The sequence below is a fragment of the Macrotis lagotis genome, chromosome X, assembly GCF_037893015.1.
Source record: "Macrotis lagotis isolate mMagLag1 chromosome X, bilby.v1.9.chrom.fasta, whole genome shotgun sequence".
NCBI lineage: Eukaryota > Metazoa > Chordata > Mammalia > Peramelemorphia > Peramelidae > Macrotis > Macrotis lagotis.
In genome coordinates this window covers 619,217,785-619,244,760 of record NC_133666.1, presented here as the reverse complement: position 1 = coordinate 619,244,760, position 26,976 = coordinate 619,217,785, and the positions used below count along the sequence as shown (strand labels likewise).

The window sequence follows — 26,976 nt, the reverse complement described above, 5'->3', positions numbered from 1 at the left end:
AATTCCCATGCTTCCTGGTTTCTAATAGAACAGTAGTGTTCCATAACTTGCATATATCACAGTTCAGCCATTCCCCAATTGAAGGACATTTACTTAATTTCCAATTCTTTGCCACTACAAACGGCTGCTTTGAATATTTTTGTACAGGTGATGTTTTTGACCTTTTTCATGGTCTCTTCAGGGTGTAGACCCAGTAGTGGTATTGCTGGATCAAAGGGTATGCACATTTTTGTTGCTCTTTGGGCATAATTCCAAATTGCTCTCCAGAAAGGTTGGATGAGTTCACAGCTCCACCAACAACGTATTAAGTGTCCCAGATTTTCTACATCCCTTCCAACATTGATCATTGTCCTTTCTGGTTATATTGGCCAATCTGAGAGGTGTGAAATGGTATCTCAGAGATGCTTTAATTTGCATTTTCTCTAATGAGTAATGATTTGGAGCAATTTTTCATATGACTATGGATTGCTTTGATTTCCTCAGTTGTAAATTGCCTTTGCATATCCTTTGACCATCTATCAATTGGGGAATGGCTTTTTTTTAAAATTTGACTCAGTTCTCTGTATATTTTAGAAGTGAGTCTTGTCAGAGATACGAGTTGCAAAAATTGTTTCCCAATTTACTACATTTCTTTTGATCTTGGTTACAGTGGTTTTCTCTGTGCAAAAGCTTTTTAATTTAATGTAATTGAAATTATCTAGTTTGTTTTTAATGATGTTCTCCATCTTTTCCTTGGTCATAAACTGTTTCCCTTTCCATAGATCTGACAGGTAAACTACTTGATCTTCTAGTTTGCTTATAGTATTGTTTTTTATGTCTAAATCCTGCGTCCATATGGATCTTATTTTGGTATAGGGTGTGAGGTGTTGGTCTAATCTAAGTTTCTCCCATACAAATTTCCAATTTTCCCAACAGTTTATCAGTTTTTAACCCCATAGCTGGACTCTTTGGGTTTATCAATAGCAGATTACTATAATCGTTTCCTGCTATTGCACCTAGTCTGTTCCACTGATCTACCACTCTTATTTCTTATCCAATATGAGACAGTTTTGATGACTGAAGCTTTATAATATAATTTTAGATCTGGTGAGGCTAAGCCACCTCCTTTTGCACTTTTTTTCATTGGGGATTCCAGTCTGTTGACAGCACACCTTATACTGTCCTATTAAGGAGCAAAGCTCTCTGGTTATTAAGAGCAGGTGGTGGTTGAAGGGAAGAGTGAGCTGTAATCTGAGGGGCTGTTCTAGCTATTTTTCCCCTATGTCTGAAAGGTTCTCCCCAATTCAGCACAACACACATTTGTTTGGTGCCTACAAGGCACAGCTCTCTCAAGGAGCTTAGAAAATCATGGTGACGAAGAGGGATATGTGTAAACAGCTTGTCTCCGCATGATTTGAGCAGTGAGAAAGACAACTATGGAAGTCCAGAAAGGTTTCCAGTAGATGTGGCATATGATCCTTGCCTTAAAGGAAACAGGATTCTAAGAGCCAGAATTGAAAGTGGCTGTAACAGCCATGAGGAGATGCAAATGAGAAAGGTATGCACTAAAGGCCTGGGGTGGGGGAAAGAAAAATGAGGGTATTGCTGGCATGAAAGGGAAGGGGTACTGAGTTGGTGAAACAATAGACATTTGTTGTGATGACACCACTGAGTATGTAAAGGAAAGGGAGCCTGAAGTCAGTGAAGAATTTTTTTAAAGTATTTTGATAATTATTTCAACAAAATTGGTTTTCTTCTTGAGTTTAACCATTTAAAAACATGATTCTGAAGAATTTAGACACTTCACCAGATTTGCAATGGCATCTGTGATTTCCCCAAAGGCCTTAGGGGGCAAGAAACCAAATATGAAAAGATCAGACAAGCTTTAAGAGCTATATTTAGGATGGAATAGAGATACATTGGAACTCAGAGCACAATTAGGAGATTGTTCGAATAGGTCAAGTAAAGTAAACTCCAGTGGTGCCAGGCAAGTGAAGAAAGGGGGACAAATATGAGAAATAAGAATTAAAAAGCTAAGGGAGGATGAACTGTTTTTGAACCCAGTTTCCTTGAAAAATGCAGGTTCCTTTAACAAAAGGGGATGTTTGGAGGAGGGATGAGCTGAAAGGATATGGGGAGAGAAGTTTAAGCTTTGACATGTCCATGGAGTATCTATTAGAGATATGGGAGCTGAAACTCAAGAGATGAGCTTAGTCTTCAAAGAAATGATTGTGAGCCCCATAGATCTTGATTCATAGAATGGAGAAAAGAAGAAAGCCTAAGAATGAACTTTGGGGAAAATACCACTACCATCACCCCTCCACCCCAGTTTATATGCAAGAGACAGATAACCTAGTAAAGAGCCTGAGTGTAAGCAGATAAGAGCTGAGTAGGAAAGAACAATATTCAAAAATCCAGAGGGAGACTATACAGAAGATGGCAGTAGTGGTAGTCATGGTTGTTAACTGTTGTGAGCAGAGTAAAGATGAGGGAAAAAACACTAAACTAGCAATTAAGAAAGTGTTGTAACCTAGCTGAGAACAGTTTCAGTAGAGTGGTGAGGTCGGAAGTATATGGGAGATAGGAAGTTGAAGCAATGTCTTCAGACAACTTTTTCTAGGAGTTGGCTGTGAAAGGAAGATAGGACAATTGCTTGAGGGCATGGTAGGGGTAGAGTTAAAAAAAATCATGCTTTAGTTTTTATTCAGACACCATCAATTCTTTCTCTAGGGATGTTATTTTTCATAAGTCCTTCACAGTTGTCTTGGTCATTGTATTGCAGAAAATAGTGAAGTCATTCATAGCAGATTATATAATATTTTCTTATGTAAGTCCAGGTTTTTCTGAGAGCATCCTGCATGTCATTTTCTTTTTATTTAAATTTATTTCTGAATTTTCCAGTTTTTCCCTTAATCTTGCTTCACCTCCCACAGAAGGCAGTCTGATAGTCTTTACATTGTTTCTAGGCTATACATTTATCAAAATTCAATGTGTTGAGAGAACATATCCTTAAGGGAAAAAAAATATGAGAGCAAAATTACATAAGATTCTTTTTAAAAATTTAAATTCAAGATCTTTGTTTAAACTCCATAGTTCTTTCTTTCGATACAGATGGTATTCCCCATTGCATATATCCTAAAATTGTGCCTGATGGTTGCACTGATGAAATGAGCAAGTCCATTAAGATTGATCTCAACCCCATGTTGCTGTTAGGGTGTACAATGTTCTCCTGCTTCTGCTCATCTTATTCAGCTTCAGTTCATGCAAATCCTTCCAGGCTTCTCTGAATTCCTATACCTCTTGGTTTCTATTCGAACAATAGTGTTCCAATACATACATATATCACAGTTCAGCCATTCCCCAACTGATGGACATTCACTCAATTTCTAATTTTTTGCCACCACAAACAGGGCTGCTATATTTTTGTACAAGTGATGTTTTTACTTTTTCATGATCTTTTCAGGGTATAGATCCAGTAATGGCATTGCTGGATCAAAGGGTTTGCACATTTATATTGCCCTTTGAACATAATTCCAAATTGCTCTCCAGAAAGGCTGGATGAGTTCACAGCTCCACCATCAATGTATTAAATATCCCAGATTCTCACATCCCTTCCAACAATGATCATTAACCTTTCTGGTCATATTGGCCAGTCTGAGAGGTGTGAAGTGGTGGTACTTCGGAGACTGCACATCGTTTCTTAAAGCAGGTTAGTATTCATAATCATATACCACAATTTGTTCAACCATTCTCCAACTGATGGGTAATAACTTCAATTTCACATTTAAACTATTTTTGAAGGTAGGTACACATCAGGGAGAAGGGTAGGAGAAGAGGATGAAGATTGGGAATGGAGGGGAAGTTCTTTCAAAGGGACGAATTTCAGGAGAAGGAGTGTAAGAATCACCTTTAAGACAGGATGGAGAAAAGGAGGGGACTTGAGACATAGACCTAGAGGCTCTACTGAATTGAATTGAAGCTCATGAATAATACCTTCTATAAAGCCCTCAACTCAGTTTTGTAAAATGAGGATAATAGTAACGGTACCTATCTCCCAGGTCTATGCGGACCACTGGGCTTGTGGCTCAATGACTGGCACGTAGTAGGGTGTGTACATTTTAGCTGTTATTAATAGGTGCCAGTTAGGGTTAGGTTCTGGGGAAACGGTCCCACCCCAAAATGGGAGTAAAGGCCGAGGAGGGAGGAACTGTGCTCCTGAGGGAAGTCAAGGAGGCGTTCGTAGTAGTGACACGTGGTCAGCGAACCAGAGGTATCAGAAAACTGGTTGGAAAATAGAGGTCGGGTGGTATGGAAATGGCCTCAGTTTTCCACTTCGGGGATTCGGATAACTCCAGGACAAGTTTTATACGGAATATAGACTTCTGAAATGATTCTTACTCCGCCCTCTATGTGTGACATGACTGCACGTGTATAAATCTCTATCAGGTAACTTGCCGCATTGGGGAGGGTGAGAAATGCAAAACCAAAGTGGATGATGCTAAAAGGGAGGGAGGGAGGATGGATAATAAATGTTAAGTTGATTTGGGGGGAAAAAAAATGAAAATAGAGACTGAGGTCTGCAGAGGGCGAGTTTGGGAGAAGTGCTGGAGGAGACTTGGACAGAGTTCGTGGCGCCTCGCCCGCGGCCCCGCACTGCCCGCGGCGGCCTCGCACCGTCCCGGCCGGCCCCGCACCGCCCCGGCCGGCCCCGCACCGTCCCAGGCGGCCTCGCACCGTCCCGGCCGGCCCCGCACTGCCCGCGGCGGCCCCGCACCGCCCCGGGCGGCCCCCGCACCGCGCCAACGACGCTCGGCCGCCCGCGACAGCGGCCCGGGAGGCCCGGGGTGAGGCGCGTCGGTTTCCCGAAAGGCGCGGTGGCGCCCCCGAGGGGCGCGGCTCCCCCGGCGGCGCGCCATTGGCCGGGCGCGGCCGCACGTGACCGCGCTCTCCCCCCGCCTTCCCGGGAGCCGGGACCTCGCGGACTCCGGGCCGGAGAATGGAGAAGGCGCCGCCGGAACCGCGGCGGGAGCCGGACCCGGAGTCGGAGGCGGCGGCCCGGGCCCTGCTCACCGACCTCTACCAGATCACCATGGCGCTGGCCTACTGGCGGGCGGGCCGCGCCCGGGAGCCCGCCGAGTTCGAGCTCTTCTTTCGCCGCTGCCCCTTCGGCTCCTGCTTCGCCCTGGCCGCGGGGCTGCGGGACTGCCTGCGCTTCCTGCGCACCTTCCGCCTCCGGCCGCCAGGTACCCCCGCCCTGGGCCCCGGGCCCGGCCCCGCTCTCGGCCCCGGGCCCGGCCCCGTCCTCGGCCCCGCTCCCGCCCCCGGGCCCGGCCCCGTCCTCGGCCCCGCTCCCGCCCCCGGGCCCGGCCCCGGCTTCGGCGCCTCCGACGCCGCCCCCGAAGGGAAGCACGACCCCCCGCTCCCCACCCGCGCGGGGGCGGCCCGGGCTCCCCGGCCCCTGCCGGCAGGACCTGGGCCGCGGCCCCCGACCCAGGAGCGGGGTGCAGCCTGCATCGGGGAGGGGGCCCGGGGCCGGGCCGGGGGGAGGCGGCCTGAAAGCCAGGCGCTGACGGCAGCGCGGGGAGACCCCGCACCCGGCAGAGGCCCGCGGGGGCTGCAGCCCCTCCGTCCTTCCCTAAGGAGACCCGGACCCCAGGAGCCGCCTGGGGCCAGCGGCGGGAGGCGGTCCTGAGTGCGAGGCAGTCAGGCTTGAGTGACGGCGCCCGAGGCCGAGTTTGGATTCAAGCCCTCCTGGCTCCAGGGCCGGTGGTCGGGGTCCGCTGTGCCCCCTAGAGATGGGGCAGATGGCAGAGGGGCGCGAACAGTTGGGGATCCGGACAGATTTCTCCTAGAAGGTGGAATCTTAGCCGGCCAGGAGATGGAGAAGATTGTGGCTATGGGGGCAGCCAGTGGAAATTTCTGGAGTTGAGGGTTGGATTGTCTTTAGAGGAAGAGGAAGGAGGCAAGTTGAATCCAAGAGTAAAGACAACTAGAAAGGCAGGAGATGAAGTTACCAAAGGCTTGAAGGCCAAACTGCGTTTTGCATTGACTCCATCCTGGGGGTGATAAGGAGCCTCTGGACTTTATTGATTGCAGAAGTGAATGGTCAGCTTTAGGCAGGGTCATTCCTCCACCGAGTAGAGTAAGAGTTGTAGTGGAGAGACACTCAAGGCAGGGAGACGGACCGGAAGGCTGCTATAGTAGTCCTGATATGTAAGGTTGTATTTGTGTCCCAAGAGAAGGACCCACATAGTTCCAACAGAATCTGCAGGGTTTAGCAAGAGATTGGGAGGGGGAGGGGCAGCTAGGTGACACAGAGGCAGTGCATAGAGCACCCACCCTGGAGTCAGGAGGACCTGAATTGAACTAGGACCTCACACTCTTGATTCTTATTAGTTGTGTGACCTTGGGGTGGATAAATTAAGAAGAAAGGTGAGTTTAGGGAAGAGGAGAAGATGTCTTTGGGACATTCAATTTGAGATGCCCAGAGGAAGGTGGAAGTCTCTTGTGAGGAAAACACTTTATAAGTTTAAAAATTTCCTAAGAATAAGATGGTAGGCAAATGTATTATACCTTGAGGCAAGTAGCTGCCAGAATCAAGGTAGCAGGGTTAATAGGGTAAGGGTTGAGGGGAGGGGGCAACAAGGACCACAAGTAGTGATAGGTAGAGGAGAATCCAGTCTCTGAATCCAAGGAACATCTCAGGGACTAGAAAGATCAGGTCCTTAGATTCTTTGATTAAAGCTGAAAAAAAGTGAAAAAAGGAGTGGAAAAAGCCAGTTCCTGACCAAAGAGCAAAGGTCCCATTGATCAATCAGTCAATCAGCAAACATTTATTAAAGGCCTACACGCATTCAGTATGCACAGAATAAAAGAGACTCACTCTGTGGTAGTGAAATGGAGAGGAGTTAGGGAGACAGAGATGGGAATGGAGATCAGGAAAGTCTTCTTGTAGGTATAATTAAGGCAGAATGAATTAGCTGTGTCTTGAAGGAAATAAAAGATCCTAGCTAACATACTAAAGAGGGAAGGAATATATTCCAAGCAGAAGAATTTGATACAGTGAGGAAAATAGTAGATGGGAGCTCTGCACGAGAGAAACAAAAAAAGTCAGCTTGGTTAGGGGGGTAATGTATGAGGAAATTGGAAAGCTAGCAAAAGCCAGCATTTATATGTCACTGTCCCAGATACTATGCAAAAAGTTTTATAAAATTTCTTTTGGTCTCATAACAACCCTGAAGGTAGCAGCTATTAGCCTTTCCATTTTACAACTGAAAAAACTTAAGGCAAACAGGGTGAATGACTTGCCCTGGGTCACTTCTAATCTTCTTGACCCCAGGCCCAGCTTTCCATCCATTTCAGCATCTAATTTAGTTGCCTTTGGTCATTTGAAGCCAAGTCCTGAAGGCCTTTAGAGCCAATGGAATTTATATTTTATTCCTAAGGACAATAGGGAGACTCTGGAGATGATTGAAAAGGGGAGTGACATGGTCAAACTTGTGCTTAAAGACAATTCCTTTGGCAGCTGGGTAGAGAATGGATTGGTCAGAGTTTGAGAAACTTAAGGACCAAAAGGGGCCAGGACTAGGTGGTTCTTCTTTCTTCTTTCTTCTTTCCTTCTTTCTTCTTCTTTCTTCTTTCCTTTTTTCTTCTTCTTTCTTCTTTCCTTCTTTCTTCTTCCTCTTCTTTCTCTTCTTCTTCTCCTCCTCCTCCTTCTTTTCTCCTCCTCCTTCTTTCTTTTTCTAATTATTTTTCTAACTACCTGCAAAGATAATTTTTAACAATCATTTTTGTAAGGTTTTGACATTCATATTTTTCTCTCATTCCCTTCCCTCTCACATACTCCTGAGAAAGCAATCTAATATAGGTTTTACATGTATATGTATGTATATTAAACATATTTCCATATTAATCATGTTGAGAAAGAATTAGAATACAAAGGAAAAAACATGAGAGTGGGGAAAATGTAAAACAAATTTAAAAAATTGAAAATTGTAAGCTATGGTCTGTATTCAGATTCCATAGTTTCTTTTCTGGATATGGATGGTATTTTCCATCACAAGTCCTTTAGAATTGTCTTTGCCAGGACTAGGTTATTCAGTGATGATCCTAGGAGATGACGGCTAGAGATGGAGGATAGGTAGCGCAATGGAAAGAATGCTTTGTCTGGAGTCAGGAAGATGAGTTCAAATTCAGCCTCAGACTAGTTGTTCGACCCTGGACAAATCAGCTTTAGTTTCTTCGTTTGTGAGATGGCGGTGATAATAGAAAAAAAAAAAAGAAGATGGAAATAGTAATAGGATTCCCTTCCCAGAGTTGTGAGCATAAAATGAGATAATATTGTGAGGTGCTTTGCAGTTAAAGAAATACTAGGTATTTATAATAATTGTCATTTTTAGATTCTAATGTGGCAGAGAAAGCAGGCCCAGAACAGAGGCTCTTGGCCCTGCCAGGGAAAGGTTTTCATCCAACCTGCACACACACACACACACACACACACACACACACACACACACACAAACACACAAACACACTCTTCTCGTCTGCTCCCCACAGATGTAAAGTACCTGCGCTCTGTGCTGCCAGCAGATACGGACCCTGCCTTCTTTGAACATCTGCAGGGACTGGACTGCTCAGGGGTGACTATTCGGGCACAGCCTGAGGGTTCCCTTGCCTTTGCCCATGTGAGTGTGCAGCCTTAGGGTTGGGGGAAGGAGGAGGTGCAGTAGGACTCCTAGTGCTAAGTCGGGCAGCTCTGATGGTGCCTTGCCCACTTCCTGCTCAGGTACCACTGCTCTGCGTGTCTGGGCCTCTCCTCTTGGTGCAGCTCCTGGAGACGCCCCTGCTCTGCCTCATCAACTATGCTAGGTGAGGCCTGGGGGGACACACACCCAGCCCCCTCCCTGCAGCTTTGGGAGCAGGAGGGCCTGAGGGAGAGTGGGGAGCAGCCCTCCCTCATGCTTTATTGCCTCCTCCAGCCTGGTGGCCACTAATGCAGCCAGACTTCGCCTGATTGCAGGGCCGGAGAAGCGGCTGCTGGAGATGGGGCTGCGGCGGGCCCAGGGCCCCGATGGGGGCCTCACGGCCTCCACCTACAGCTACCTGGGTGGTGAGGAGCCATCACCCCAGCCTTCCCCAGCAGTGCCCTAGAAGCCCCAGCCATACCCCAACCCACTTCCCTCTGCCCTCTGTAATTCCCTAGGTCCTGAGAGCCCTGAACCTCCAAGCTAGAATCCTAAAACCTGGGTCCCAGAGGGAAGGAATCTGAAACTCCTTCCTGGGCCACATCCCACTCACTCAGACCCACCTCCCTCAGTATTGGGAAGCAGCACAGTAGAGTGGAAAGAATTTGGCTCTAGAGTCTGAAGAGCTGGGTTTGAATCCTGCCTCTCGGACATTAGAAGTATGACCTTGGATAAATCATAAGTTTCATTAGACCTCTGCTTCCCCATCTGTAAAATGAGGGATTTGGACTAGATATCCTGTAAAGCCCCTTCCACCTTTGGGTCTCTAATCAGCCCCTGAGTGGACAGGACACTGGCCCTGTAGTGATCTACCCAAGTATCCTCCCTAATATGCCTTCTCCAGCCTTGCTTCCCACCCCGTCCCTTCCCTCCTGCACTCCCTGGCCTGGCTCCTGTTTTTCCCTGACCCTATCTCCTGCCCCTGCCTGGGCTCAGGCTTTGACAGCAGCAGTAACGTGTTGGCCGGGCAGCTGCGAGGGGTGCCTGTGGCTGGCACCCTGGCTCACTCCTTCGTCACCTCCTTCTCTGGTTCCGAGCAGCCCCAGGTCCCGGTCAGTGTAGTCACTGGAGGTGGGGTGGGGGTGGGAGAGCCCCTAAACCTTGGGCACCTAGGCTGTTTCCCTTCTCCCTGTTTTTTCCTTGGAGCTCAGCCCCACTTCCTACTCTCCTCCCAAGTCCCTACTCTGCAGCCCCCACCTCTTGTCCCAGCCCCAGTTCCTCTGCCCATCCCCTCAACCCTCACCCTTCCCCAGCCCCTTGTACTCCTGAGGAAACTGAGGGCCCAAGGAGGAGGGATTTGACCAAGGTTATGCAGCGAGTTAGAAGAATCCCAGCCTCCCAACATATCACCCCAAGCTCTGTTCCCTTGCCAGTCCTCATCTGCCCTGAAGCTCAGTTTCCAGATCCTCAACTCTGCCCTGTCTGTCTCCTCCAGATGCTGACTCCAGCATCTGGTCAGGGTCCTCCCAGGGATCTTTCCACCCTTGTGGAGTCTTGGCTAGGCAAAGTGTGTGAACGCCTAGGCCTGCGGGCTGAAGAGACACACCCTGGAGAGCGGGCAGCCTTCGTGGCCTATGCCCTGGCTTTCCCCCAGGCCTTCCAGGGGCTGTTGGACTCTTATAGTGTCATGCGGTAAGTAGTGCTGGCAGGGAGCTGGAGAAAGGGGTCTTCAGCAGCAGGGGCTGGGGGAAGAGGGGCCTGGGCACTCAGGGAGCAACCTCTTCCCTTCCTCTCTTTCCCCATCCTCCAGGAGCGGCCTTCCCAACTTCCTGGCCGTGGCCTTGGCACTGGCAGAGCTGGGTTACCGGGCAGTGGGGGTGCGTCTAGACAGTGGAGATCTCCTGCAGCAGGCCCAGGAAATCCGCTGCATTTTCCGGGACTGTGCCTCCCAGTGAGCCCTGATCTATGAAGGGGAGGACTTAAGTGCAATTGGGGGGGTGGGGAGCTGGGGAGAGAAATGATCCTTATGAAGGAGCCTGAGCTTCCAGTAGAGTTGGTGAGGGAGGTGCCTTTGGGGGAGCATCGTGGCAGGGGAAAGCAGGGGGTGCTTTAGGTGGGGAGTGATTGGAGGCAGGGAGGGAGATGACTTGGAGAGACTTATCTCATTGAGGTAAGAGGTTTCTGTAGTTTAGGTGGATGAGGAGACCTGTGTTCAGGGAGGTGGGAGAGTGTGGGATGAGGAGGAGCGAACCTGAGCCAGGACAGGGAAAGGCAAAGGGCCCTGTGAGTGTGGGAGCCTGTTTTCCATCCACTGGCCTGGCAGTGAAATGAAAATGAAAAACCAAACATTTATTAGGCACTTACTCTGCCATTAGTATGCCTTAATTAAGTTCCAAGGTAAGCCTTAGGTGGTACCACTACAGTCCTTGCCCTCCAGGAGGTTATGCCTGGGCAGCTGGTGGCACAGTGGATAGAGCACTGGGTCTGAGGGCAGATCCTCATGTGTCATCTAACTTGTCTGCCTCAGTTTCCTCAGCTGTCAGACTGGGATAGTAGGCAGCAATGGAGATTTGTTCTCTTTCTTCTCCTCCTTCTAATGGGGGAACAACACATAACTAGGGGAGTGGTTGCCTGGAAGGATTTGGTTTGAAACATTTCAGGGATAGTGAGTGGAGCTACAGAACATGATCACAACCTTTTCAGTCACAGTAGTAATCATGATTATTATCCCCTTTCTGTAATTGAGGAAACTTGCACAGATGGGTTAAATGACTTGCCCAGGGCCATCCAGCTAATCAGAGACCAAAATCAAATTTGAACCCAGCTCTTTCTGACTTGACCCATTATTCTATCCATTCATAGAAGTATTGGATCTAGGAATTAGCTAAGAAGTGAGTCTGGCTGGTGTAGGGCAAAGCGAGAAGCTGGGTCTGGGCCTGCCTGTTGATTTGAGCTAGGGGAGGAGAGCCTCCTTATTTCACAAATGAGAAAGTAGAGCTCCTGGGGAAAAGGACTGGCCCAAGGCCACATGGCATGGGAGGAGGGGGAGTTCAGTTCTAGGAGTGTCTCAGAAACTCTGGAGCACTACTTTGGAGGGAGAGTCTTATGGTCTTGTGTCCCCTTCCCTAAAGTTTCCAGATGCCCTGGCTGGAGACTGTGTCCATCGCTGTGAGCAATAACATAGATGAGGAGGTGCTGACCCTGCTGGCTCAGAAGGTCTGAATGGGAATGGGAATAGTACAAGGCTGTCAGGACCCTGGTTTGGGCAGAAGCTTGCTTGGTGGTGGTGTGGTGGTCCAGAGCTGGATAGAAGTCAGTGGGAGGTAGGATGGGGTCTATATCCAGTCAGGGAGTAGTGTTGGGGGAAGGGTGACCTAGGAATTAGCCCCTCAGGTCCTGGGGGCTACGGGCCTCCCATTCCCTTTCATTCTTCCCCTACAGGACAGTGAGGTGAATCTCATTGGCATTGGTACCAGTGTAGTCACGTGTCCCCTCCAGCCTTCCCTTGGTTGTGTCTACAAGGTTAGTGAAGGAGGGAAGAATGTACAGGAGGGCTCAGGAATGGATGTCATGGAGGGGAGCACAGACTGAAGAAGATGGGGATACAGGGGTCAGTGTTCCCTCCATTCTCCAGCTGGTGTCTGTGAGAGGGCAGCCGTGTCGGAAACTGACTGAGGATTCTGAGAAGCAGACGTTGCCTGGGAGCAAGGCTGCCTATAGGCTCTACAACTCAGAAGGTTAGGGTTCTCCTACCCTCTTCTCCTTAACCTCCTTCCCCTATCCTACGAGGCAACATAGATATTCTCTGCCTAGAAGTCTCCTTGTCTCGCTCATGGCCAAGGAAAGGAGAATGAATGTCAACCACTTTCCCCATTTTGATATTGTCTCTCAGGAGCCCCAGTTCTGGACCTGCTACAGCTGGAGGAGGAGCCACCCCCCCAGGCTGGGCAGGAGCTGAGGGTGAGGCCCCTGGAGGTATCAGGAGGTGACTGTAGAAGCCTAACCCTCACGCCTGCCTCCTTGGAGCCACTGCTCAGAGTCTACTTCCACCAGGGACAGGTGATCCCTGAAACAGGAGCCCCAGGCCCTGGGTCAAAGGTCTAGGGATTTGGGGCACTGTTTCTCAGCCCTCTACTTTCATGCTTCTATCCCTCTTCATGTCTTAGAGCCAGACTTTCCAATTGCCAGATGCCTCCAATCTTTACTCCTGGGATTTCTTGTCTGCTTTCTTTATCCCTTTCCAATTCATCATTTTTCTCTTGCTCTAATATCTGAAGCCTTTCCATTCTCCCTTCTTCCTCCCCAGGTGTGTGAACCCATTCCTTCTCTGGCTGAGTCTCGGGCCTTAGCACAGAAGTCCCTGAGCTGCCTCAGCTCATCTCACAAGCGATTAGAGAATCCTGAGCCCTACCAGGTGTGTGACACCCTCTCTCCAAAACCTTTCCCTTTGGGGAAATGTCACCAAGTGAAAGATTTTTCCCATTTCTCCCCCACCCCAGTCTGTCACTAAGATGGGAGATTCCCTTGATTCCTCTCTCCCACTCTTCTCTTATTCCCTAAGGTGGAGGTATAGGGGAGGGCAGTGAAGGGGGGTGAAGGGAATTGGTGCCTGCTCCTGCCTGGGTACCTTTGGTCTGGGGTCTTGAGTTCCAGCTATTTCCTCCTTCTCTTAGGTGGCACTTTCTGAGAAGTTGCATGCCCTGCTGGAGAGCCTGACTCAGAGCAGTCAGGAGGGTCCCTGAGATTTCTTGCATCCAAGAAACCTAATTGCTCTGTCCGTCTGCTCTGTCAAGTCCCAAAGCCCTAATCTGGTGAATGGGGCAGGGATCAGAAATTCACCCTTGGATCCCCACTACAAAACCATACTAAACTTTTGCTTCTCTTTGATGGGTAGGTTCTCAAATTCATTGCTAGAGGGGAAGGGGCTATCATCTGCTATTCTGTGGGCAAACAGGAGGAGGGGTCTTGCAGGACTTCTTGAGAATTACCTGGGAACCTGCCATCCCTGGACAACCTCAGAGGTCATTTAATCCAAATCCAAACCTGGACCCATTTCCCCTCTTCAACTTGCCTGATTAAAAAAAAAAAGTCATCCAGTCTCCTGTTGAATCTGTCCTCACACTCACTCACTGGCTGCAGTTCTGACATTAATAGACTAGTGTCCTCAGGGCAGGATGGGGAAGGTGGGCAAGGGGTCATCCCTTGTCAATAGTAATCCTTTTACTGGGGCATATCATGAAAGTGTGGATAATAGGCATGAAATAGCTGTTGGGTGATAAACTCCTTAGAACATAGCATTTTAGTGGGGAAAAGAAACAGGCAGAAGAAGGGAGGAACCAAGAAGGAAAGAAAAAGAAAAAATAAATTGGTGGGAGAAAAAAAGAGAAAAGAAAGTAGGTATTGAGCCAGAAGCAGGCAATGAGCAAAGACATGAGCCACACAGTGATGGAAATGGGCAAGACTAGCCCAGAGATGATGATGAGTTTTCCTGGGCTTCAGTGTAAGTTGGAGCCAGATTGTAGATAGCCTTAAATGCCATGAATAGGACTTAAGAGTTGATTTGATGGGTAGCAGGGATCCACTGGAGTGAGAGAGAGAGAGAGAGAGAGAGAGAGAAAGAGCCAATGTATTAGGAATATTAGGGAACATGAGATGTTTATCTGGGAACATATACAAGAGTAAGGGAAACAGTACATTGGAAAGATTGCTGGATTTATTGTTTGAGAATCTGTATTCAAAGCTTGCTTCCTTCACTTATTACCCTATATTCTTGAGCAAGACAGCTTTCCCAGTCTTTAGTTTCTTCAACTGTAAAAAAAAAAAATGAAGGAGTTGGATTAAATGACCTCCAAAGTATCTTCCAGCTTTAAATTTGTGATGCAGGTTTAGGACAACAATACAGATAATTTGTATAGTTGGGAGATGGAGAGGCAGTCCAGAAAGTCAGTATCTCTTAAGGGGTTCAGAGTCACGATGGAATATCAGAAGTTGAGGCGTATTTCATAGTTCATGGGGCAATACTAGGATCTTTAGCAATGATTGACCAATACAGTAGCTCATTACTTTCTGGAATTTCCCCTTACATTGAGGTGGAGTTAATCTCTCTGCAACCGCCCCCCCCCCCCCCAGCTGCTCCTAGTTGTGCTCTTTGGAACTAAGGACAAGTCTAACAGTTTTCACAACAGCTCTTCTGATTCTAAGATTTGGAGTCTCCAATAGATAGCCCTTCAAATTTTTGAAGTCAGTGATCATGCTTAACATCTCTAGTTCCTTGGACCAGCCCTCCTGCCGTCCAGCTCTTTGACTATAATGATCCTTCTCTTGTAGATTCTCTCTAATTTATCAATGTTTTTTTGTAAATTGGGGCCCTCAGAACTATACCCAGCACTCTAGACATCTGATCTTTTCCTGAACTGTGAGACTATCATCATTTTTCTCATTCTTGGCATTCTGCTTCTCCTGATACATCTTGAGATCATATTAGGATTTTTTTTTGATTGCCTAACCAGCTTTTGATTCAGGGAACTTGAAGTCCATGAACCCCTTCTAGAACTGTTTCAGTCACTCTGCCCTTGGGCAACTTCTGAGTTTAGACTAGGGAAGCCAAGTATGCATTCAAGATATCTTTAATCTTTAAATGAACTGGATACATATATAGGGCCAGAGAAAGAAGCCTTGTAGGATCAGCAACTTGAGTAGAGTGAGAGTACCAGTGAGAGTAGTTTCAGATTTGGAAGGAATGTTAGTTAGCATTCCTTCTGATCCAAGCCAGCCCTACAGAGGAAAAAACTACTCCCATCCATCACTGTAGTCATGACCCTGGTGGGGGGGGGGGGGCAGAGTGAAGGGAACAGATTATGATTTAAGGATTAGATAACAGCTTGACTCACTTCTTGTTGCACACTCCAAGAAGGATGTACCCTAGAATTCTCTCCAAACTCAGTTCATCAAATGCTTTCGGTTGGATTCAACTCTTGGTGTCTTCTTGGCAAAGATTTCCTGTTCCAACTCATAATCCTAACTTTCATTTTCCTCTGCCTCATCTAGTCCCTGAATGGATTCAGTTTTGATTACAGGGGACTTGTAAGTAAATGTCTTTGTGTAAGAGACTTTACCAACCTGTTCCTAGGATAAATGGGGTCCTCTGGGGGTCCTGGTGATGGCTTCCTTGAAAATATATTTCTGGCCAGTTAACTGACAATTTATTTCTTACCTTGAAAATTCCTCTGTGGCTCAGGGTCCTTCTAAAAGAACCTAGGGTCCAGAGAGCAAAAGTGAATCCTCCCTGTAGGACCTCCTTGAGGTCTCAAGTGTCCTTTCTCCAAAACTGACTGCATCTCTGAAGTGTGGACTCCACAGGAAGAAATAAGTCAGGAAAGTTGCCCTGGGGAGGGATGAATCAAAGAAGTTGAACAGGGAAAGATAGGTAAGACATTAGCTGGTTCTTGAAGGTTGGGAGTGGACCAATGTGACCCCACCCTAAAATGGCATCATTCATTGTCTAGCACACTTACCCACTTTCTCACCAGCTCTTCCTCAGTTCCCCTGGGTCCATCTTTGATGACCGGTTATATGTCTTCACGTGGTCTTAGATTGCAATGATGGGGGAACCTGGGTCCTTGGAATTAGTATATGGAGTTATAGATTGTGATCTTCAAGAGAAGTTCAAGAGAGAATGAATAAAGGGATACTTTCCTATGTGAAGTTGGGGGAGGTTAAGAAACTGAGACTAAGAACCAGTCTGGAAATTTACCCAAGATTACAGTATACTGAACAGTGAAAAAATGTAAAATCTATACTTGGGGAGGCGGAGCCAAGATGGCGACATGAAGGGATCGAGTCTTAGGAGCTCTCTGATAAAACTCATCAGCTAAGGACTCTAACTAAACTTTCGAGAGACAGAACCCACAAAGGGACCCAGTGAGGCAGTTCTCCTACTCAAGGTAACCTGGAAAAGAGCAGAAAGGCTCTGCTCCCTGGGGTTGAAGGGGCAGCCTGCCAGAGGGGTGGCCCGCCAGAGCCAAAGAACTTCAGCCTCCCGGAGGCAGTCCCAGGGTGCTGGGAGCCACGGCTCACAGCAGCGGGGGAGTCTTCTGAGCTGCACCCCAGGGAGCACCGGGCACAAAGTGGGGGAACAGCAGGGGACCTCTGCCAGAGCAGCACGTGGAGCCCAGCCCTCAGGGCACACAGCAAGCAGCATGGTCTTTCCCCAGCCCTGATCCTGGAAACAGAAGCAGGTGGAGCCCGTAAGCAGGAGCCTCCAGGGCATGAGCCCATTGAGCTGAGGGAGGGGAGTGAAGAGAGAGAGAGGGACAGCTGAGCTCAGTCCTCTGCCCTTGGAACAGGACTCTGGGGCTCTGACCACCTTCAGATCCTGATCGCAGTCTAGGCCCCCTCATAGAACAACAGCGGCCCCCCCACCTCGGCCCCATGGCAGAGGGGGGCGCTTATGGTCACTCACAGACCAGGAGGGAGGACAGAGCCTCACACACTGAGACCCTTGTGGGAGTGTCCCAAAAGCTCAGAAAGCACCCCCAAATCAGGCCCAGGCTGGGAAAATGAGCAAGCAGAGAAACAAAAGGAAGACTATTGAGAAATATTTTGCAAATGAGCCCAAGAAGGATCAAAATACTCAGCCTGAAGATGAGGAAGCACAAACTCCTGCATCTAAAGACTCCAAGAAAAACAGAAATTGGGCTCAGGCTATGACAGAGCTCAAAAAAGACTTTGAAAATCAAATGAGGGAGTTGGAAGAAAAACTGGGAAAAGAAAGGAGAGAGATGCAGGAAAAACATGAAAATGAAGTCAGCAGCTTAGTCAAGGAAATCCAAAAAAATGCTGAAGAAAATAGCATGCTAAAAACCAGCTTAGGTCAAATGGATAAAACAGTTCAAAAAGTTATTGAGGAGAAGAATGCTTTAAAAAGCAAAATTGGCCAGATGGAAAAAGAGATAAGAAAACTCTCTGAGGAGAACAAATCCTTCAGACAAAGAATAGAATTCAGGGAGATTGATGAATTTACCAGAAATCAGGAATCAATCCTTCAAAACCAAAAAAATGAAAAATTAGAAGAAAATGTGAAATATCTCATTGAAAAACCAACTGATATGGAAAACAGACTTAGGAAAGATAATTTAAAAATTATTGGAATACCTGAAAGTCATGATCAGGAGAAGAGCCTTGACATCATTTTCAAAGAATTACTACAGGAAAATTGCCCTGATATTCTAGAGGCAGAGGGCAAAATAGAAATGGAGAGAATCCACCGATCCCCCTGAGAAAGAGATCCCAAAAAACCAACCCCTAGGAATATTATAGCCAAGTTCCAGAACTCCCAAGTCAAAGAGAAAATATTACAAGCAGCCAGAAGGACACAGTTCAAATATCGTGGAGCTTCAGGACTTAGCAGCAGCTACATTGGAAGCTTGTAGGGCTTGGAATATAGTATACCGGAAGGCAAAAGAGCTTAGAATGCAGCCAAGAATGAACTACCCAGCAAGGCTGAATGTCCTCTTCCAGGGAAAAAGATGGACTTTCAATGAACCAGGGGAATTTCAAATGTTCCTTCTGGAATGGCCAGAGCTGAACAGAAGGTTTGATCTTCAGATACAGGACTGAGGTGAAGCATAGAGATTGGAGGAAAAGGGGAAAATATGAGGGACTTAATGAGGATGAACTGCATGTATAGAAAAATGATACTGATAATATTCATATGAACCTTCTCAGTTAATAGAGCAGGTAGAGGGAGCTTTTATAGTTGAAGCACAGGAGAAAGCTGAATTCGAAGATAAAATATGGTGTAAAAATGGAGTCAATAGAAAAAAAGGGAAATGGAATGGGAGAAAGAAAAAGGGGGAATAGGCCAAGATATTTCACATAATAAGATTTTTTTTTTATTACAATGAGCTATTGCAATGATATGGAAGGGGGGAGGCAAGGGGGAATGAGGGAACCTTTGCTCTCATCAGAGATGGCTAGGAGAGGAAACAGCATATATACTCAATGGGGTATAGGCATCCGGAGTAAGAAGGAGGGGGGGAGCAGGGGGAAGGGGTGGGGATGTGAATAAAGGAGGAGAGGATGGACCATGGGGGGACAGTGGTCAGATATAACATTTTCTTTTTTACTTCTTGCAAGGGTCTGGGATTGGAAGGCCTGCCCAGGACCATAGGGTCAGGTGGATTCTGGGCCTAAGGGGTGGTATGGGGGCTCAGGGCTTCTTGGCCCCAGGACCAGGGATCTGTCTGCTGTGCCACTCAGTGACCCTACAGCAGAGTCAGAGTGAAAGGAGAGAGAAAATATAGTACATGGTAGTGGAGAAATAAGAAAGGAGGGAGTTGCAATCAGCAATGGCAACGTTGGAAAAATATGGAAGTAACTTTTGTGATGGACTTACCATAAAGAATGTGATCCACCTGTGACAGAGTTGTTGGTGTTGGAACCAAGACTGAAGCACATTTTTTGTTATTATTATTTGGGGGAGGGTGCAGGGCAAGCGGGGCTGGATGGCCTGCCTGGGGCCACAAAGCAGGGTGATCTTTGGGTGTCTGGGGCCGGATTCGGACCCAGGTGCTCCTGGCTCAAGGGCCAATGCTCTGTCTGCCACCCAGCCACCCCTACTATTATTACTATTTTATTTTATTTTGGGTCTTTTTTTCCTCTTCTTTTTGGTTTTTGCAGGGCAGTGGGGATCGGGTGGCTTGCATGTCACACGGCTCGGTGATTGTTGGGTTTACGAGGCTGGATATGGGCTCGGGTGCTCGTGGCTCCAGGGCTGGAGCTTCGTCCATTGCGCCACCTGGCCATACCTACAATTATTACTATTATTTTTTTTAATTTTAATTTTTTTTCTCTCCCCTTTACTTTTTTTGCCCAAGCAAGTCTATCTATATTCATGGGGGGGAGGGGTATTTTGTTTACTTGTAAACAAGAATATTTTATTAATGTAAAAAAAGTTGTACAAAATGAGAATAAAAAATAAATTTAAAAAAATCTATACTTGGATTAAAGTCGACAATATAATTGGGGGAGGGGGACACCAAATATGACTAGCTATGTAGAAAAATTAACACTTGGGGAACAGACCTGGGATTTTTAATGGATTGCCAATCATTTTGAGTCTGCATGTTATACTGTAGTTATGAAAAGCCTATTTCAATCTCAGGTTGCATTATAAGAGACAGTGTGTACTGAAGACTATGGTTACAGATGAACTAATAAGTTATATCTGTGGAGGATGGTTCCACTCTGGGAGTGAAATCACAGGTCTGGACCAACAAAATACTGGCCAAGGCTAAGCGGGTGGTGGTGGGGTGGTAGTGGTAACTCCTGCTTTATGGTATACTCCTACTGGAATATTTCAGGTGCCACAGTTTAGAAAGAACAGTGACAAGCTGTGGATATCCAACAGAGGGTGACCCAGATGGTAAAAAAAAAATGGAAACTAATGTATAAGAGGTTGAAGGAAGTGAAGGATATGTAATCTAAAGATGCTTATTTGTCCTTTGTTCTGGAGGAGGATCATGATATCAGGAAGGTGATGCTACGACATGCAAGTGAAGTTGATTTGAGTGAGGGGATGAAACTTGCCACTCCTTCTACCCCCAGCCTATCTACTAGGGGTTTAGGAAGATAAACTCCTACTTGAATGTCCTCTTCTACATACCTGACAAGTCATTACTGGTTTTCTGTAGAAGACTACACTACCTCCTGAGAGCCCATTCTCATGGATTATTCTCAGAAAGTATTTCCTTATAAAAAATCTAAAGCTTAACTCTCTTTTTAAAATTTTATTTTATTTAATTCTTAAGACTACCTCTCCTAACTTTCACCCACTGCTCCTAGTTCTGATCTTTAATACTAAACAGAGCAAATATTGTTCTTCTTGGTAAAAATACTTTTAATATTCAGTCACCTATCATGCCCTCCTCAAATCTTTTCTTCTGCAGGGTAAATAGCAATATCCTGTCTTGGCCTGATCCCCAGAACTTTCACCATCTTGGTTACTCCCTCTGAATGGTCAATATTTCATCATATCCTTTCTGAAATATTGTAACCAGTACTGAACATAAGGTTCCAGATATGGCCTGATCAAGGTAGAGCACACTAAAATTATCTCTTCCTTTGTTCTATATGATAGGCTTCTTTTAGAGCAGCTTAAAAGTGTACTAGCTTTCTCTGATCATCATACTTGTTGACTCATGTTCAGTTTTAGTCCATTAAAATCAAGAGAGTTTTTTTTCCTAAGAAATCTCTATCTTAAGAAGAAATGACTTCTCCATTTCATTTGTGAAGTTGATTTTTTTTAATCCAAGCAAAGGACTTCGTATTACTCTTTATAATTCATTTTTCCTTTCATTTTATTCATCATGTTTTGCCTATCATAATTTTTTTTTGTTTTTGCAAGGCAATGGGGTTAAGTGATTTGACCAAGGTCACACAGCTAGGTAATTATTAATTGTCTGAGGCTGGATTTGAACTCAGGTCTTCTTGACTCCAGTGCTGGTGCTCTATCCACTATATCACCTAGCAATCCCCCTATCATAATTTCTTTGTATCCTGACTTTCTCAATTTATTAACTAGACTTCCTGTCTTTAGCCTAACTGCAAATTTGATATCTATGTCTTTATCCAAATTGTTGATATTTCACTAGAGATCTATTTCCAAGTTGACCTTGAACCATCATTGGATCCAACTATTAAACCAATTCTCAAGTTATCCAACAGAAGTATCATCTTAGTACCCATTTCTCCATCTTGTTGAGATGTCAAGTGCTTTGCTGAAATCTAGGTATACTGTGTCCATAGCATTCTTCTGATCCACAAGTCTAATAATCAAATTTTAAAAAAAGTTTGACTTGACCTGTTCTGAATAAAACTAGGTTAGATCTGTGAGCATAACCTTTCCAAATGTTCACTAACTCTATTTTTAATAATATCTTCTAGAATCTTGCTGAGAAATAGGTTAACTCTCTGATGACTGTACTTTTTGGCCTTTCAAGATTGTATTCCCTTCCCTTTTAAAAAAAAATTTAGAATATTTTCCCTTCCTCAGACCCTAATCACCTCCTCTGTTCACCACAATCCTTAAAAGATTACTGACTCAGAAATGACTAGTAATGACTAGTGTGGTGAATCAGTAATCAGCATAATCCTAGAGGATATTTGTTAGGCATTGAATTTATCAAGGACAATTAGATGCAATCTTATGATCTCTGCTTTTTTGAATTTCAACTTTTATTCATTTTCTTTCCTTTTACAAATATTTTATTTGTTTTTTAAATCAATCAAGATGCATTTTTTTCTTCCTTTCCCCCAATAAGAACACAAGAAAGGCAAAACCCATTACTGAAACAAATTTCCACATTGACCAAATTTTTTTAAAAATGTGTTTCATTCTACACTCTGAGTCAGTTCTCAGTATGTTTCATCATTAATCCTCAAATCCTGATTGGTCATTATGTTGATGAGAGTTCAGCACAATTGCATTATGTCACATTTGCGGGGATTAGACCTAAGAAAACAAACTCATTCCTTTAGAGTTCCATTCTTTGTCACTTCAAAAAGACTTATAAATACTTTTAGAGTTTGTTTTGCTTAGGACTAATCCCTCCTTTAATTCTTTATCCATCTAGTTCTCCCTCCCTCCCCTTTCCCCTTTCTCTCCTATTTTCCTATTGAGTAAAATGGATTTTTATACCCAACTCTATTGACCTTCTATTGACCAATTCAGATGAAAGTGAGATTCAAATATCAGCTGCTTTTCTCTCCACCTCCTCTTCCTTGTTTATACAGATATCTAGTTGCATACTCTGATTAAGGTAATTTCCCCTAACTTTCCTTTCTATTTTTCCCTCTGTAGCCCTGCCCCCATGTTATTCTTCTTTGCCTCTTTTTTTCCCCATTTTTCTTAAGATCATCAAGACATAATTGAACCATTTCCAGGTTTTGAGGTTGACTGGTTTCTTGTCTTTTGTTATCGAAGAAGACCAAAATGACATCATTATGTTTGATACAAATTACAGTGTGTTGGATTGTGGCTGATCAAACCAATATGAACTCAGAATGTTCTATCACAGGTAGGGTACAAATAGTCCCTGTGAACACCTGAGGTGGGTAACCTAAACTTATGTATTTCACATTGCCTTTGAGTTTCTTCAGTTCTGCCTTCCTCATAGAGTGCAGCACCCTCACTGATGAGGGCACACCATGCTGGGTGATCCTGTGTCAGGGTCTCCCAAGCTGTACATCAATTCTAAAGTTCTTCATTCAGACCTTCAGGGTGTCTGAGTATTTCTTCTTCTGACCCCCTTGAGAGTGCTTGCCCTATGTGAGTTCTCCTTAAAATAGTTTTCTTTTTGGTAAACTATCTGGCATTCTAACAATGTGTCCAGCCCACCAACCAAACCAAACCAACCAATATATATCTATATCTATATCTATATCTATATCTATATCTATATCTATATCTATCTATTTATATAATTTGAGTACAAGCATTTTATCCTTATTTAGTCCTTTGTAATTATTCATTTGTGTTTATCATTTAATCCTTCATTCCTTGTTTTTGAACTTCAAAGTTTTTTTGCAGGTGTGATCTTTTCATCATTACTTGGATGTTCTCTATTTTATAAAAGATCCCTTTCCTTCTCTATAGTATTATAATCAATTGTGTTGGAAAAGTTATTCTTGACTTTAAACATATATCCTTTGCCTTCGGGAATGTTGAGTTCCATTCCTTTTAAGTGGCAACTGTGTAATGCTAACTGTGGCTCTTCAGTACTTAAATTCTTCCTTTTTTTGCTGCTTGCAGTATTTTTTGTTTGACCTGGAAGCTTTGTATTTTGGCTGTGATGTTCTTGAGGTTTTTCATTTTGGGATTTCTTTCAGGAGGTGATTGGTAGATTCTTTATATTTACCCTTTGGTCTCTGTATCCAGGAGATATGGACAGTAGTATTCTTTGAAATAGGATAAATAAATTCTTTATTTTGGCTATGGGGGTTCAAATTGTTCAATGATTCATAAACTTTTTTTCCTCCTATTTTCTAGGTCATTTGTTTTTGCTGTGAGATACTTTAATTTTCTTCCATTTTTTTAGCCTTTTACCTATTTTAATTTCTTGCTGCCTCATGAAGTCATTGCCTTCTATCTGATCCACTGTAATTTTCCAAATACCTTGCTTAAGCAAAGTTTTATACCTTTTGAGCCAAGCTGTTAATTCCTGTTCCAATTCTTTCTTCCACAGCCCTCATTTCTTTTCCAATTTTTTTCTCAAGTGCTGTTGTTGTTTACAAAAATATGTTTAATTCTTTGGTTACTTTTGCTTTATCTTTTCCAGGAATTTTATTGGGTTTGTGCCCGTCTTCTGTCTTTGTTCCTTGAACATCCCTGGTATCATAATAGTTCCTTATTATGGAGTTCTTTTTTTCTGTTTGCCCATTTTCCCAGTAAATTTCCTAAGTTCTGACTTGATTTTAGGGTTGGACTCCATGACACTTCTCTGAAAGGGATGCCTTGGTTTGTGCTATTATTGTTTTCTTGGGGTATTGAGGGTTGTGTTATTCCAAGATCTCAGCTTTCAATGCTCCCAAGGGGTCTGTCCAGTCCAGGGCAGAATCTGTTTGCTATCTCCCTAGTTTGTGCTCTGCAAATTCCAGACCTGGGTTTGTATCTATGCAAGCAGAGAATTCTGTTAGATTCCACCCTAGCAGCCAAATGGAAAACTCTCTTGGTTCAAAGTGATGGAATTGTGGGTCCCTCTTTATTCTGGGTTTTCTGCCTTGGTTATTATTCTTTAGACTGAGCTAGATGCTAGAAGTTGGAACCTGTTTTGTGTCTGAGGTCTAAGCTGCACCACCACTACCACTGCCGCTGGCTTTAGAATTTTCTTCTTTCTTGGGGCACCCAGGGTCTTTGTTCAAGAAATCACAGATCCTTTTGTCCTTCCCCCTGGATCTTTGACTTGGATTGTGTAGTGGGCAACCCAGCTGCCAAGTGGCACCTATTTCTGTTTCACTGCCCTGATGTAGGACTGGGGATGCCCTACTATAGGACTGGGGGTACCCTATTATGGGTCTGGGGTACCCTACTATAGGTCTGGGAGTGCCCCACGATAGGGATGGAGGTACCCTACTGTAGGTCTAAGATCTTTTTCTGTGCTGGTGTGTAGCTTCTCCTTGAGTGCCAGAGGCCTTTGCAGGTTTGGAGTACTGCTTTACCTCTGTATCTAATGTCTTCAGACCTCTCTATTTGTCTCCCTATGCTGACCTGAGTCAGATAAAGGACTTCCTGTGACTTTTTATGAATTTCTCCATCAGGATTTTTACAACTATTTGGAGGAGTTGTGGTCAGGAATTCAGCTATATCACTTCCTTCTAACCTGTCATCTTGCCTCACCTGGAGGTCCCTGAGTTGATGGTCCTTTATCACCTCCCAACAGAGGGGGCTTTTGTCTTGGACATCTAAGGATGAGGTTACAAAGGAGGGGAGTAGGAGGAGGCAAATTATGGGATTACTTTAACTAAGCATGGGAAACAAGGGAAAAGTTTTAAAAAGTCTACTCTGGGCTGGGAGCCAAGAGGCCTAGTTTCCAGGTTTGGCTCTGCCAACATCACAAATTATGACCTTGGGCAAGTTCCTCTGAACATGAGAAGCTTGAATTCAATGGTCATAGGAAATGGAGCTGGAAGGGACCATGGAGCCCCATTAAACCTAGAGGGGATTTGTGCTCCTTTGAGAGTCAGGTTCTACATCAATCTCAGCTGTACCTCCCCTAAGTCATCCTTTCATGGTAGGAGAAACAAATATATATATGTGTGTGTGTGTGTGTGTGTGTGTGTGTGTGTGTGTGTGTGTGTGTGTGTGTGCTAATCTTAGATCTTTGAAAAGCCTAGCATTAAAATCACTGGACTTGCAAATTTTCAAAAAAACAAGCCATTCCCCAGTTGACAAATGGTCAAAGGATATGCAAAGGCAATTTACAACTGAGTAAATCAAAGCAATCCATAGTCATATGAAAAATTGCTCCAAATCATTACTTATTAGAGAAATGCAAATTAAAGCATCTCTGAGGTACTACCTCACACTTCTCAGACTCACCAATATTACCAGAAAGGACAATGATCAATGTTGGAAGGGATGTGGGAAATCTGAGACACTAATACATTGTTGGTAGTGCTGTGAACTCATCCAACTTTTCTGGAGAGCAATTTGGAATTATGCCCAAAGGGCAACAAAAATGTGCATACCCTTTGATCCAGCAATACCACTACTAGGTCTATACCCTGAAGAGATTATGAAAATGGGTAAAAACATTACTTGTACAAAAATATTCATAGCAGCCCTGTTTGTGGTGGCAAAGAACTGGAAATTAAGTGAAGGTCCTTCAATTGGGGAATGGCTTAACAAACTGTGATATATATATATATATATATATATATATATATACATATATATTATATATATATATATATATGTGTGTGTGTGTGTGTGTGTGTGTGTGTGTGTGTGTGTGTGTGATGGAACACTATTGTTCTATTAGAAACCAGGAGGGATGGGAATTCAGGGAAGCCTGGAAAGATTTGTATGAATTAATGCTGAGTGAGATGAGCAGAACCAGAACAACATTGTACACTCTAATAGCAACATGGGGGTGATGATCAACCTTGATGGACTTGCCCATTCCATCAATGCAACAACCAGGGACAATTTTGGGCTGTCTGCAATGGAGAATACCATCTGTATCCAGAGAAAGAATTGTGGAGTTTGAACAAAGACCAAAGACTATTACCTTCAGTTTAGGGAAAAAACCCATTATCTTATTATGTAATTTTGCTATTTCTTATACTTTATTTTTCTTCCTTAAGGATATGATTTCTCTCTCATTACATTAAACTGAAATCAATATATAACATGGAAACAATGTAAAGACTAACTGAATACCTTCTGTGGGGGGTCAGGGAAGGGAAGCAAGAATGGGGGTAAAATTGTAAAACTCAAAATAAATAAAATCTTTCTTAAAAAAAGATAAAGTCACTGGACTTGGAGTTAGGAAGACCTAAGTTCAAATACTATCTCAGATACTAGCTATGTAACTCCAGGCAAATCACTTCACCTCACTTGTCCTCAGCTTCCTCATCTGCAAAATAAGCACAATAATAACACCTACTTCAAAGGACTATTATGAGGAGACATTTCCCCATTCCTGTATTCTTTGCAAAGATAGAGAACCATAGAAATGGAATATTGCATATAATGTCAGATTTTTTTCAATACATCGGTTAGTTTTCTCTGGGAGAAGATGTAAAAACAAAA

General features: G+C 44.7%; 2 protein-coding genes across 4 annotated transcripts in view; both read left to right on the top strand.

Moving 5' to 3' along the window:
- The first annotated feature begins 4,871 nt into the window (after positions 1 to 4,871).
- On the top strand, positions 4,872 to 13,755 carry NAPRT (nicotinate phosphoribosyltransferase). Of its 2 annotated transcripts, XM_074202969.1 has the most exons (13): positions 4,872 to 5,222; positions 8,536 to 8,663; positions 8,765 to 8,847; positions 8,958 to 9,088; positions 9,660 to 9,775; positions 10,159 to 10,355; positions 10,474 to 10,614; positions 11,795 to 11,879; positions 12,105 to 12,185; positions 12,298 to 12,400; positions 12,556 to 12,722; positions 12,970 to 13,077; positions 13,337 to 13,755. In XM_074202969.1, exons 1-13 carry the CDS (start codon positions 4,976 to 4,978, stop codon positions 13,403 to 13,405), a joined length of 1,656 nt encoding a protein of 551 aa, XP_074059070.1. In that variant the 5' UTR covers positions 4,872 to 4,975; the 3' UTR covers positions 13,406 to 13,755. The 2 variants fall into 2 exon arrangements, with proteins under 2 accessions (XP_074059070.1, XP_074059071.1); XM_074202970.1 differs by lacking the exons at positions 4,872 to 5,222; positions 8,536 to 8,663; positions 8,765 to 8,847; positions 9,660 to 9,775 and having other exon boundaries at positions 8,964 to 9,088.
- The window catches only part of MROH6 (maestro heat like repeat family member 6), a 37,368-nt gene continuing 23,857 nt past the window's right edge, over positions 13,466 to 26,976 (top strand). For both annotated transcript variants that reach the window (XM_074202965.1, XM_074202964.1), the window contains exon 1: positions 13,466 to 13,553. The gene's annotated coding sequence lies outside the window, so the exon portion shown is untranslated. The remainder of the gene's footprint in view (positions 13,554 to 26,976) is intronic.